Genomic DNA, 13,278 nt, shown 5'->3' on the forward strand with positions numbered 1-13,278 from the left:
TTCTGCAGGTGTGTTGAGAGATGGAAACCCCGAGAGAGACAGGGTTAGGCCACATCCCAACAGGGAAAGCAAAGGAGGCTTAAGCTTGGGTGTCCTAAAAGCCCCAGGTGTTACTCACACATGCCCCTACCCCCACCCCCACCCCCACCGAGGATCTAAATTGCCTTTCCAGGCCAAATTTTGACATCTCCCTGACCCAAAAGAAACACATTGCTTTACTTTTATGACTGAAATATTACGCGTATTTATTGAAAAAGGAGAACATACTGCAGCTGTAGAGACCCAGCTTCCACAGTTCTGCAAACACAACTATAAATCATCCTTAGGCTTGTCATTCCCTTCTGTGAAAGCAAAACCACCCTAAGGAAATGTCCCCAGGAAGACTAATCTAGAAGATGCACCTTCTCTTGTACCCCACTAGGAAATATACAGCTAATAAAGTGCTGGCAGAAGCTTGGAAATGAAGTGCCCTTGAGCAAAAAGTTCCAATGCCATTCAGTCCAGGGCAGGAGACTGCCACCAAGACCCAAGTGGCACAAAGTCCACCCCCGAGACTGGTTGCCAGTAGAACTGAAATCTTACAGTAACTGCCATTGTCAATGTCAAAGACAGTAATCGGGCCTGTACTGTCATGGGTGGTTTATGGGCAGCTGATCCCCCAGTGAAGGGCCAGAAGCTTCTCTCTGGAAAAGTGGGGGAGGGAAACGTAGTTTGGAGGTCCAGCCATAGAGGATAACCAAGAGAGAACCCTCAACTGACCTCTCACTAACACAACTGGGGCTTGATTGTGCCTAAGTCAGGAGCTCAAATGGCAGTTATAGTGAACACTCTACTTTTTACTTGTAGGACTGTAAAAAGGTTTCTAGCCCAAGAGGATGAGTGTTTTGATTGTGTACAGGTGCAGTCACTATAGGTGCACGAATGTACAAACATTACTCCAGGGCACGGTCAGTCCTGGCGGGTGGCAAGTGTTTGCATAAAGAAGCAAGAGATCAGAGCACCTGGAGCAAGCCCTTTGGGAACCTGGATGAGAATAAGGTAAGGTCATCTGACCCCAATACGTAAGGAGGTGTCTTTACAGAAGACAGCTCACCTTGAATTTGGAAAAGTTTAAAGAAATTACTGAGCAAACAGAAGTTAAAATTTAGAAGGGGCAAAGTATAACTTCAGGTTTTCCAGCTTCAGAATGTGGTGTGATGAAACCTGACAGGCCCCTAAAGGCCATGTCTCTCTTGATTAAAGCTGGTATTGGAAATTGGGTATAATTTCTCTTTTTAATGACCTACTGCCCAACTCAGTTCCCCTACCTGTGCTGAGCTCATTAAGCCTAATGTGCCTCAGCTGTGAGAAAATGCTGGCCAGAGGAGGGACACCCTGCACCTGTTACTTATAGGCATCCTTGAGTGCTTAGCAAGGCCAGCATCCTCTTCCAAAGGTCAGAAAATGAGACATCAGATGGTTCTATGACGTGATTCAGATCACTCCTCAGAACTAGTAGTTGTTCTGTAGCTTGGAGCTACAACCATACTACCTTCTCTTTTGAAATAAGCCCAAGCTCTGTGATATCTCATACATTTAGAAAGTCTAAAATGTTCTTTGCATTTTGCAGGCTACTCCCAGAAGCTGAGGACAGGCTCTAGGCAAGCACACAGCCACGAGGATGCTGCCGCCTCTGGATTTCAAAGCACTGTGTCTGGGACCAGGCCAGGTAGGGGCAACAAGACTTCCCCTTTAAACCAGCTAGACACTACCAAGTGCATAGTAAAAGTATCTTCTACAAGATCTGAAATATGTGTATGTCCAACACCGTCATCACCCTCCATTCCCTGGAGAGAGGCAATGCACCCAGCAATGTGGCTGAGGCCGTGGGGTCCCGGCTATCCCAGCAGGTAGGTGCTGCCTGCAGGTTCCCGCCTGAGGGCATTGATGTGTGGGAGGGCTCCCGCTGTGGCCGCCAGCTTCTCACTGAGCTTCTGGTTCACCAGTTCCAGGTGGCGGCCGTTCTTCCGCGCCTGCCTCAGAGACCGCTTGACCTTCTTCACCCGGTCTCGGAGCTGCCTGTTCCGCTTCTCGAGCGTGGCCACCTTCTGCTGCAGTTTCTTGACGTGGTCCTCCTCCTCAAATAGGGCCTTCTGCACCGAGGAGCACATGAGCTGGGGAGATAGACACCACAGAGGAAGAGGCAGGTGAGCTCCAGGAAACAGGCCCAGGTCAGCCCGCGTGCCCAGCCACACAGACCCTAATATCACCCATAGCACTGACTCCAGCACAAGGACACCCCTCATGACTCCTTCCTCAGTTTCACCCTGTGGGTCCCGCCCTGACCTCAAACATACACAGCACCCCTCCTGTGCTTTCTATACTTGAGTTCCTTAGATAATCTTGTTTTACAAGGATATTCTAAATACTTATTATTCCTATCAAAAAAGAAAGCTTCAGTGAATCAAGAAGTAAAAGACCAAAATCAGAGACAGAAAAATCCATAAAGAATATGGATAGTTCACAGGGAAAGTATTATAAACCTCTCTTAAACATGGGAAGGGCATCTTAGCCTCCTCCCTCATAATAAGATCAATGCAAATTAGAGCCACAATGAATTGCTATTGCATCAGACAGACCTCAGTCCCAGCTGTGGAGCCTGCAGTGGTCCATGAACTGGCTGCAGTCCCTCTCAGGTGAAGGACCTCAAAGCAGATATACAGACGGCCAACACGTATATGAAAAGATATGCAACATCACTAATCATCAAGGAAACTAAAATCCAAACTACAATGAGGTATCACCTCACTCCTTAGAATGGCTATCATCAAAAACATAAGCCATAAGTTATGATTCAGGATGGTGACATAGGAGAATTCCAAACTCTCCTCCCTCCATAGATGCACCAAATGTACAGCTACATACAGAACAGTTTCCTATAAAGAAACCCAATAACTAAATGAGTGACTCCTACTCATTGGGCAAATGGGAAGGAAAAAAACCCACATTGAAATGGGAGAGAGAGGCTGATCCACAAGGCTGTCATAAACCCCTGGTGTGGGGAAGGGAACTCACAACTCCATGCTTCTCCCTAAGGAGTGAAGGGTCTGAACAACATGAGGAGGGTTCCAACTTTTACAATCTGCACCTGGGAGATGAATCCCCAAGGAAAGCCAGTGGGGCTTGTGTCCACAAGGCTACAGTGAGCTGAGAAGCGGTTCTTACAGGGCTCCCACATGGACTCGCCCACCCCAGGGCCCAGCACAGAGGCAGTGGACTGAAGAGCACCCAGTCTTTCTGTGAAGGAGGCCTACTTGCTTATCTTAAAGTTGCAGCCCAAGAAGCTTCTAATTAATTTCACACCTAGAGGCCTACTGCAAACTCCTCCAAATACTGTGGGCTCAGCCTCTGCCTTGCTCCAGATGATTGGTACCAACCAGCGAGGAGCTTGGGCACACACTGGGTTCCCCAGTGGTTGTGACTGTGCCCAGGGGACACTCCTTGATCACTTGGTTCTGGCAGCCAGTGGGGCAGGGTTGCAGATCCCATAGGACTGTAGAAAGTAGAGAACAGTTTTTAACCAGCTACCCCACTCGGCTCAGTGGGGGCAATGTTATAGGCCACAGATTGAAACCCTCTGTGATCTGGCACAGTGAGAACCAACCCCAGGGCCTTCGAGCATATCCACAAACACGCACACTAAGAAGTCATGGATGACCTAGCTTCTCTTCCAAGATGCCCTCCTGAGTTGTTATGCCAGAAAAATGGAGAAGTATTATAGGGGGAATAACATACCTTTCAACATTTTGTTTATTGTGGATACTGCCCCCAGACACCCACCTTTTACTGATCTTCGTCCCAATATCAAACTAGTGTTTCTTCCTTCAAACACAGCACCTCTTTGATCCAACAATGGATCAGCTTTTAAAGCCTACTACACCTGAGGAGAAACTTTACCCAGGCCATTGCTGCAACTGAGGAAGATACTGATGCAATTCTGGAAGGATTGTAACATCTATGACTGAATCTGCACCCTTGCTTGGGCTTGGAATGATGTGACCGAAGAGTGTATGAATGGCATCTGGAAGAAGATACTCAAGGGGTTCATCCAGGACTTCAAGGGGTTTGCCAAAGATGAGGTGCCTGCAAAAATCAAAGCTGTGGGTGAGGATGACAGGAGCTCCTAGAGCTGGTTCCTGAGGAACTGACTCATGGGGAACAGGAAAGCATTGCTGAAGAAGAGGCAAGAGAAAAGGAAACTGCAGGAAAAGAAAAGGAAGAACCCTCAAGAGAACTCACAGTGGAGGGCTTAGCAGAAGCTTTTGCAGTCCTCAGGAAGCTCCTTAAAAAGTTTGAAAACATGGACCCCCCAACACCAAAAGGTTTTCATTAATAGAGAGGAATGTTCATGTTGCATCATCTATGATGAAAAAACGAACCCAGCAAACCATGATGGACCTGTTTCCGAAAAGAGTGATACCTCCTTCCCGAGGTGTTCCTGAAGGCAGTGTTACCACCGAGATGGCAGCTCCATGTTGTTGCCCCCGAAGACCTTCCAGTGGGACATGATGTGGAGCTGGGAGCCAGTGATATTGATGATTCTGACTGTGTGGGTCTAGGCCAGTGGTTGGCAAACTCATTAGTCAACAGCCAAATATCAACAGTACAACGACTGAAATTTCTTTTGAGAGCCAAATTTTTTAAACTTAAACTATATAGGTAGGTACACTGTTATTAACTTAATTAGGGTACTCCTAAGGCTTAGGAAGAGCCACACTCAAGGGGCCAAAGAGCCGCATGTGGCTTGCGAGCTGCAGTTTGCCGACCACTGTCTAAGCTAATATGTGTGTGATTTGTGTCTTAGTTTTTAACAAAAAAAGTTTTAATAGAAAAAAGCTCATAGAATAAAGATATAAAGAAAATATATTTTGTTAGTTCATACATGGAATAAATAATAGAAGAAATTGGTAAAAAAAAAAAGATATTTTTGTACAGCTATACAATGTCTTTGTGTTTTATGCTAAGTATTATTACAAAAGAGCAAAGTAAAAAAGTTAAAATAAGCTAAGGTTTATTTGTTATACATTTAGTGTAGCCTGTGTGTACAGTGATATCCTAGGCCTTCACATTCACTCACCGCTCACACAGAGCAACTTCCAGTCATGGTAAGTGCCCTATTAAGGTGTACCATTTCTTATCTTTTATACTGTACTTTTACTGTATCTTTTCTTTTTTAAAAAATATATTTTATTGATTTTTTTACAGAGAGGAAGTGAGAGGGATAGAGAGTTAGAAACATTGATCAGCTGCCTCCTGCACACCCCCTAGTGGGGGTGTGCCCGCAACCAAGGTACATGCCCTTGACCAGAATCGAACCTGGAACCCTTGAGTCCGCAGGCCGACGTTCTATCCACTGAGCCAAACCAGTTAGGGTTACTGCATCTTTTCTATGTCTAGATATGTATAGATACACAAATATTTACTATTGTGTTACAATTGTCCATAGTATTCAATACAATAACATACTGTACAGATTGACGTAATGGACATATAGTCTGGATGTGTAGTAGGCTGTACCCTCTAGGTTTGTGTAAGTGTACTCCATGATGTTTGCACAATGATAAAATCACTAATAACATATTTCTCAGAATGTACCCCTGTCCTTAAGTGATGCCTGACTGTAGTAAGGTGACAACTTAATCACATATAGAGCCATTATGAAGGTTAAAAGATAAAAGTAGTAAAAATAACTATATCTACAATAATTTGTTAATGAATACACAAGATACAAAGATGTAAATTGTGACTTCAAAAACAAAATAAAATGTGTGTCAGAGGATAAAAAGAGCATTAAAATGTGTTTGAAAATAAGTTGGTATAAACTTAACATAGACATAAATATAAGTTGTTTTATGTACACCTCAGGGTAACCACAAAGCAAAAGCCTATAGTAGATACATAAAAGACAAAGGAATGTTAATCATACTCTTCAGAATATCATTAAATCAGAAAGGAAGAGAGCAAGAGAAGAAAGGAACAGAGGAGGTACAAAACAGCCAGAAAACAATGAACAAAATGGCAATAAGTACATACCAACCAGTAATTACTTTGAATGTAAATGGATTAAATTTTCCAATCAAAAGACACCGAGTGGCTGAGATGGTTTTGCTCAGTGGATAGAGCATCGGCCTGCGGACTGAAGGGTCTGGGGTTTGATTCCAGTCAAGGGCACATGCTCAGGTTGCAGGCTCAATCCCCAGTAGGGGGCATGCAGGAGGTAGCCTATCAATGATTCTCTCTCATCATTAATGTTTCTCTCTCTCCCTCTTTTTTCCTCTCTGAAATCAATTTAAAAAACATATATTTTAAAAATATATAATAAAATAAAGAGACATCCAACTATATGCTGGTTATAAAAAACTCACTTCAGCTTAAAGGGCATAAACAGACTAAAAGTAAAGGGATGGAAAAAGATATTCCATGCAAATGGAAATCAAAATAAAACTGACTGAGCTACATTTATGTCAGACAAAAAGACTTTACAACAAAAATAAAGAAGGGCATTAAATAATGATAAAGGGATCAATCCAACAAGAGGATATAACATCCGTAAATATTTATTCACCCAATAGAGCAGTACCTAAAGATACAGGCATGGGCAAAAGTAGGTTTACAGTTATAATACAAATAATAAACTTTCACATACTCATAACTGTAAACCTACTTTTGCCTACTCCTGTATAAAACAAATATTAATACCTAAAAGGACAGATAGAAATACAATAATAGGGTAGTTTAATACCCTACATTGATCAATATATAGATTTTTCAGACAAAAGATCAATAAGTAAACACTGGTCTGAAGTAACACATTAGAATAGATGGACTTAACAGACATATCATGAATATTCCATCAAAAGCTACAGCATTTTTCTTTTTTTTTTCTTTTTTTTAAATATATTTTATTGATTTTTCACAGAGAAGAAGGGAGAGAGATAGAGAGTTAGAAACATCGATGAGAGAGAAACATCGATCAGCTGCCTCCTGCACATCTCCCACTGGGGATGTGTCCACAACCCAGGTACATGCCCTTGACCGGAATCGAACCTGGGACCTTTCAGTCCGCAGGCCGATGCTCTATCCACTGAGCCAAGATGCTCTATCCACTGAGCCAAACCGGTTTCGGTTACAGCATTTTTCTTAAGTGCACATGGAACATTCTCCAGGATAGATCATATGTTAGGCCACTAAACAAATTTTAATAAATTTAAGAAGATTGAAATCATATTAAGCATCTTTTCTACCCACAATAGTATGAAACTAGAAATCAAGTAGGAGAAGAACATTCCAAAATGGCAGCAGAGTAAGTGGAGGCTACACTGGCATGATCCTAGGACCAAACTGGAACTACAACTAAAATACAGAAAGACCATCCTGAATAATCAACTGAAGACTAGCTAGAGCAGGGGTGGGCAAACTTTTTGACTCGAGGGCCACAATGGGTTCTTAAACTGGACTGGAGGGCCGGAACAAAAGCATGGATGGAGTGTTTGTGTGAACTAATATAAATTCAAAGTAAATTCAAAGACAAGTCAGAAATTGACAGCACTAAAAAAGAACATATTGGGCCCAGCTGGCATGGCTCACTGGTTGAGTGTTGACCTATGAACTAGGAGGTCATGGTTCAATTCCTGGTCAGGTCACATGCCCAAGTTGTGGACTTGATCCCCAGTGTGGGTTGTGCAGAAGACGCCAATCAATGATTCTCCCTCATCATTGATATTTCTATCTCTCTCTCCCTTTCTTTTCCACTCTGAAATCTATCTATCTATCTATCTATCTATCTATCTATCATCTATCTATATATTTTAAAGAACACATTGGAAGGAATACACAGCAGATTAGGGGAAGACAAAGATTGGGTCAGTGAATTAGAAGACAGGCTAGAAAAAAATCACTCAGAGAATAACAACAACAACAACAAAAATTTTAAAATAGAACAGCTTAAGGGAACTGTGGGATACTGTGCAATGTATCAATATTCACATCATAGGAGTACCAGGAGGGGAAGAAAGTCACTCTGAGAAGGCACCAAAAAAATAATCTGTGGTCTTTGGAAATGTCGTGAAAGTGAAAATTAGCCTAATAGCTGATCTCTGGACAACAAAGACCCAGATAGCCACTGGAGCAAGATCAGATGGTAATATACTCTGTGGGGAAGGTCTTAGCCCAGTCCTGAGCTCTGAGAACAAAAGTGGTAACAAGTCCATCTTAAACAGTACTACTTAAACAGTACTACTGGGGTGGCTTCATGTGACAATGGAAGGGGGCACTCAGAGCCATGGGGCCACTGACCCAGCCACATCCATGACTCCAGGACCCAGAATGGGGCTGGCACCCAGCATCTTTGGCTCTAGTGGTCTACCGATTTCATCAGCACTTGCTCTGCTTTTCTAAAGAGGCCACAAAGAAACAAATAACAAGAATCAGACCCATTAGACTGGCTACACTCCTGAATGTTCTGGGAATATGATCCCCGCCTTTGAAAAAACAGTATCTTCTGCAATTTCACGAGGGCAAGCGAATGCATCATCATTGTAGAGGATTTAGAAAATTATTTGCAAAGGGGTCCCAGGAACTGCAAAGGGAAGAAGGATGACTGGGGTTTTGTTGGGCAGCTTCTGTGAAGACCTGAGCCTTCTCCAAGGAAATTCCACAAGAGGGGAAACAATGGCAGCTATGTGATCTCAGACAGGAGAGCCTCTCCACCATGGTATCCACCCCTTTTAGGGCCCTACAGCCTCACTTTGGAGTTGTATATTCCTTTCAATGCTTTGTTTATTAGTCTGCTGGCTACCTGATGATAATCAAGTGGCTGTTTCATGTAGAAAGTACCACAAAGTAATTATTTTGAGTAATTTTCAGAATAGACTCTGTAACTGATACTTTCATGTCCTGACTTGGATACAGTTTGGACTTTGACCCATGAAATCTGCCATCCTTTGCCATCTTATTGCCACACTTTTGTAATGAATGGCCCACACTCAATGCTCTAAGCCTGTATCTAACTCACAGTCGCTGGCCCTCTAATAAATAAAGTTGCCTCGTGGGAGCAGGGGATGGTTAACAGAAGAGATGGGTGAACTCCTTACTTCAGTTCAGGAAAGCCACTGGTTTGGGGCAATGGTTTCCAGATATCAAGAGCCCCCACAGAATTAATTCTTCAGGCAAGAGGAAGCCATCTTCCTTGTTTGGATTCCAAAGGAGGGGCTTGCGAGTGAGCCCTGGCCATCAGTGTGAGCTAGAGCCTTGCTACCTGTGAGCTAGAGCCTTGCTACCTGTGGTTCCTGGCCCAGCTACGTCAGCATCACCTAGAGCAGGGGTGGGCAAACTTTTTGACTCGAGGGCCACAGTGGGTTCTTAAACTGGACCGGAGGGCTGGAACAAAGGCATGGATGGAGTGTTTGTGTGAACTAATATAAATTCAAAGTAAATATCATTACATAAAAGGGTACGGTCTTTTTTTTTTTTTTAGTTTTATTCATTTCAAACGGGCTGGATCCGGCCCGCGGGCCGTAGTTTGCCCACGGCTGACCTAGAGCTTGTGAGAACGGCGGAATCTCCAGACCTCCCAGACCTACTGAGTCAGAATCTGCATGGTAACAAGATCCCCAGGTGATCGGTGGGTACGATAGCTGTTGGTCCACAGCGGGGCAGGTCAGGAAGGCCAGAGATGCTGGGTGCCAGCCTCATTCCACCAGTTCCTTCCAGATTTCTCTCTTTGACACAGACCTGAATATGTGTCTCTATATCATTTAGTTCTAGGTTATCTTATTTTCTGTTAAAATCACTTCTAATATACAAAGTGTTTTCCTCTTAAAAGAAAATCCTGGTAACCACTGTCAACCTAACCATCATTCATTATCATGGTGAGCTATAAGGGCCTGCAAAAGCGCCTATAGGTCTGGGCTCACCACTGGCCCCAAACCATTAAGCTAGTGCAGTGGTTGGCAAACTTGCGGCTCAGCAAACCGCAGCTAGTGAGCCATATGCAGCTCTTTGGCCCCATGAGTGTGGCGGTATTTTGTGGAAGACCCACACTCTAGGGGCCAAAGAGCTGCATGTGGCTTGCGAGCCGCGGTTTGCCGACCACAGAGCTAGTGGATCCCCCCCACCCCCCGGCTGCTCATTAGAATCACCTAGGAAATGTATATGAAGTATATGAATGTATATGCCTGCACCCCACCCCAGATCAATGAGACAGGAGTCTCTGTGATGGAGGCTTGGGCATCACTTTTTTTAAAAGGGCTTCTCAGTAATTTTTTTTTAATTTTTTTAATTAAATCTTTATTGTTCAGATTATTACATTTGTTCCTCTTTTTTCCCCCCATAACTCCCCTCCTCCCAGTTCCCATCCCCACCCTCCACCCTCACTCCCCACCCACTGTCCTCATCCATAGGTGCACGATTTTTGTCCAGTCTCTTCCCGCATCTCCCACACCCCTTTCCCCCCCAAGAATAGTCAGTCCATTCCCTTTCTATGTCCCTGATTCTATTATGATCACCAGATTATTTATTCACTTGATTCTTAGATTCACTTGTTGATAGATGCATGTTTGTTGTTCATAATTTGTATCTTTACCTTTTTCTTCTTCTTCCTCTTCTTAAAGGATACCTTTCAGCATTTCATATAATACTGGTTTGGTGGTGATGAACTCCTTTAGCTTTTCCTTATCTGTGAAGCTCTTTATCTGACCTTCAATTCTGAATTATAGCTTTGCTGGATAAAGTAATCTTGGTTGTAGGTTCTTGGTATTCATCACTTTGAATATTTCTTGCCATTTCCTTCTGGCCTGCAAAGTTTCTGTTGAGAAATCAGCTGACAGTCGTATGGGTATTCCCTTGTAGGTAACTGAGTTTCTTTCTCTTGCTGCTTTTAAGATTCTCTCTTTGTCTTTTGCTCTTGGCATTTTAATTATGATGTGTCTTGGTGTGGTCCTCTTTGGATTCCTTTTGTTTGGGGTTCTCTGCGCTTCCTGGACTTGTAAGTCTATTTCTTTCACCAGGTGGGGGAAGTTTTCTATCATTATTTCTTCAAATAGGTTTTCAATATCTTGCTCTCTCTCATCTTCTGGCACCCCTATAATTCTGATGTTGGTACGTTTGAAGCTGTCCCAGAGGCTCCTTACACTATCTTCGTATTTTCGGATTCTTTTTTCATTTTGCTTTTCCGGTTGGGTGTTTTTTGCTTCTTCGTGTTTCGAATCTTTGACTTGATTCTTGCGCTCCTCTGGTCTGCTGTTGGGTGTCTGTATAATATTCTTTATTTCAGTCAGTGTATGCTTAATTTCTAGTTGGTTCTTTATCACAACATCGAGGGTCTCATTAGATTTCTTGAGGATCTCACTACATTTATCGGCGGTCTCACCAGTCTTTTCGAGGGCCTTACTAAGTTTATCGGCAGCTTCTAGACAGTTCTTGAGAGACCTTAAAAGTGTGGTTTTGAGCTCTATATCTTCCATTTCTGACATTTGCATCCTGTTTCTTTGTCTCCGCATTTTTTATGCTTTCTTGGTGCACCCCCTAGTGGTCTTTGTGCGCAGTCTTGTTGTAGTTAAGCCTTGATTGTTGTCGGCAATACCAGGGGGTGATTTGACCTCCAGGCTAACTGGATATGAGAGTCTGCTGTTTCTGCAGTGGGAGAGCTTCTGTGGTGGATCTCTAGGGCGGTGCTAATCTAGCGTTTGCCTGAGGCTATCCGGCAAATGGCTCTGTGCAGGGCTTGGGCGGGGCGGGTCCCCGGGGATCTACAGGGCGGGCCGGAGCGAGCAGTTACGGCTGCTCTCAGTCCCGTCCCTAGGGGCTCTGCCTCACAAAGTCCCAGCAACCGCTGCAAACCTCGGAGAGAAAGCTGCCTTCGAGTTCCGACCGAAGCCAGACAGTCCCTCTTCTCCCGTTTGAGTCTGGGTCCCTAGAGACTCGCCCGGGTCTGGAGCTCAGAGTCTGAAACTCCCTCCCGATTGAAAACAACAACTGCGCCCTCCGCCTCCAGCCCGCTCCGCGTGCACTCCGCACCTTAGTATTTCACTTCAGCACTGCGCCTCCTCTGAGTCTGGGTATGATATTCTCTTTCCTCCTAGTTGTAGAATTTCCACTCAGCCAGCCTTCCTGTGGTTCTGGATGATGTCCGTTCCGTCTTTTAGTTGTTTTTTGAAGTGGTTGTTCGAGGCAGCAATCTCCGGCGTTAACCTATGCCGCCATCTTGGTTTCCTCTCCAAAGGGCTTCTCAGTAATTTAATAAGCAGCTAGGCTTGAGAACCATTTCTCTAAGACTTGAATCACTGTTTTTGAGATGGAAACAAGATTTATGCAACTAAATAACGGTGCCAATTCCCACCGCCTATTCTCATTGTAAACCTCACTCTGAGCCTGCACTTCACTTCATTCCCTATGCTCTAATTTTAATTTGCTGCTTCCAGTCTTTTGTGTGCAGAAAACCATAACACCATGGTTATTAGGACTGTAATAGTCTGAGATCTCACCAACGTGTAAAACACAGAAACTGATATGTAGGTGTGAAGGCATGCATGCCAGTCGCCTAGAGTGGTTTTTTAATTATTCCTAGGTCTGGGCCATAGGTGAAATGATTAAGTGAGCTCAGGGTAAAAGGCATGTTATAGCCTTTCTCCAAAGGGATGAAAGTTTCTCTCTGGATTAAAAGAGAATCTGGGACACAGATATTCTCATAAAACTCAGGGAGTGATCCTGGCTTTACCCGCTGTGTGGCTACTATCTCTCTCTTTAAACTTGACCAAGTTTCTGTGTTTATATCCTAGGTCAGAACCTAGTTGTATCTTAATTTTTCCAAATATTTTAGCCTATTTCCCAAACACTACTGAGTAAGTTATCTCTCCACGCAAGATTTCTGACACCACCACTATTGAATGCCAAGTTCCCATGTAGAAATGAATCTGTTTCTGGGCTATATTCTGACCCATTTGTTTGCCATTATGCTAAAACCACACTTTAAAAAAAACTATGAGTGATTTTGAAATACTTGGTGGGTTAGGTCCTCTCTTTTTGTTCTTTTTCAAAATTATACTCCTTTGCCTCTCTGTATTTTTTCTTAATACTTTTGGGATTTGGGGCATTTCATTGAATTTGTATAGTTTAGGAAAACCTTTTGTATTCTTTAATAAAATTTTATAACTTTTCCCATAAAAAAAAAGAATAAGGTTTCTAAAGTAAGGCTTGAGCTGCAAATTACCGCTGCTTAGAAATATCCATTGATCCTCAACA

The 13,278-nt window shown here is 43.4% G+C and overlaps 1 protein-coding gene across 1 annotated transcript in view; it reads right to left on the bottom strand.

Moving 5' to 3' along the window:
- Positions 1-225: 225 nt before the first annotated feature.
- The window catches only part of CCDC3 (coiled-coil domain containing 3), a 126,835-nt gene continuing 113,782 nt past the window's right edge, over positions 226-13,278 (bottom strand). The window contains exon 3 of the mRNA XM_036352568.1: positions 226-2,153. Within this exon, the coding sequence (XP_036208461.1) occupies positions 1,878-2,153 (276 nt within the window). The 3' untranslated portion in view covers positions 226-1,877. The remainder of the gene's footprint in view (positions 2,154-13,278) is intronic.

Source organism: Myotis myotis, unplaced genomic scaffold, assembly GCF_014108235.1.
Source record: "Myotis myotis isolate mMyoMyo1 unplaced genomic scaffold, mMyoMyo1.p scaffold_m19_p_1, whole genome shotgun sequence".
NCBI lineage: Eukaryota > Metazoa > Chordata > Mammalia > Chiroptera > Vespertilionidae > Myotis > Myotis myotis.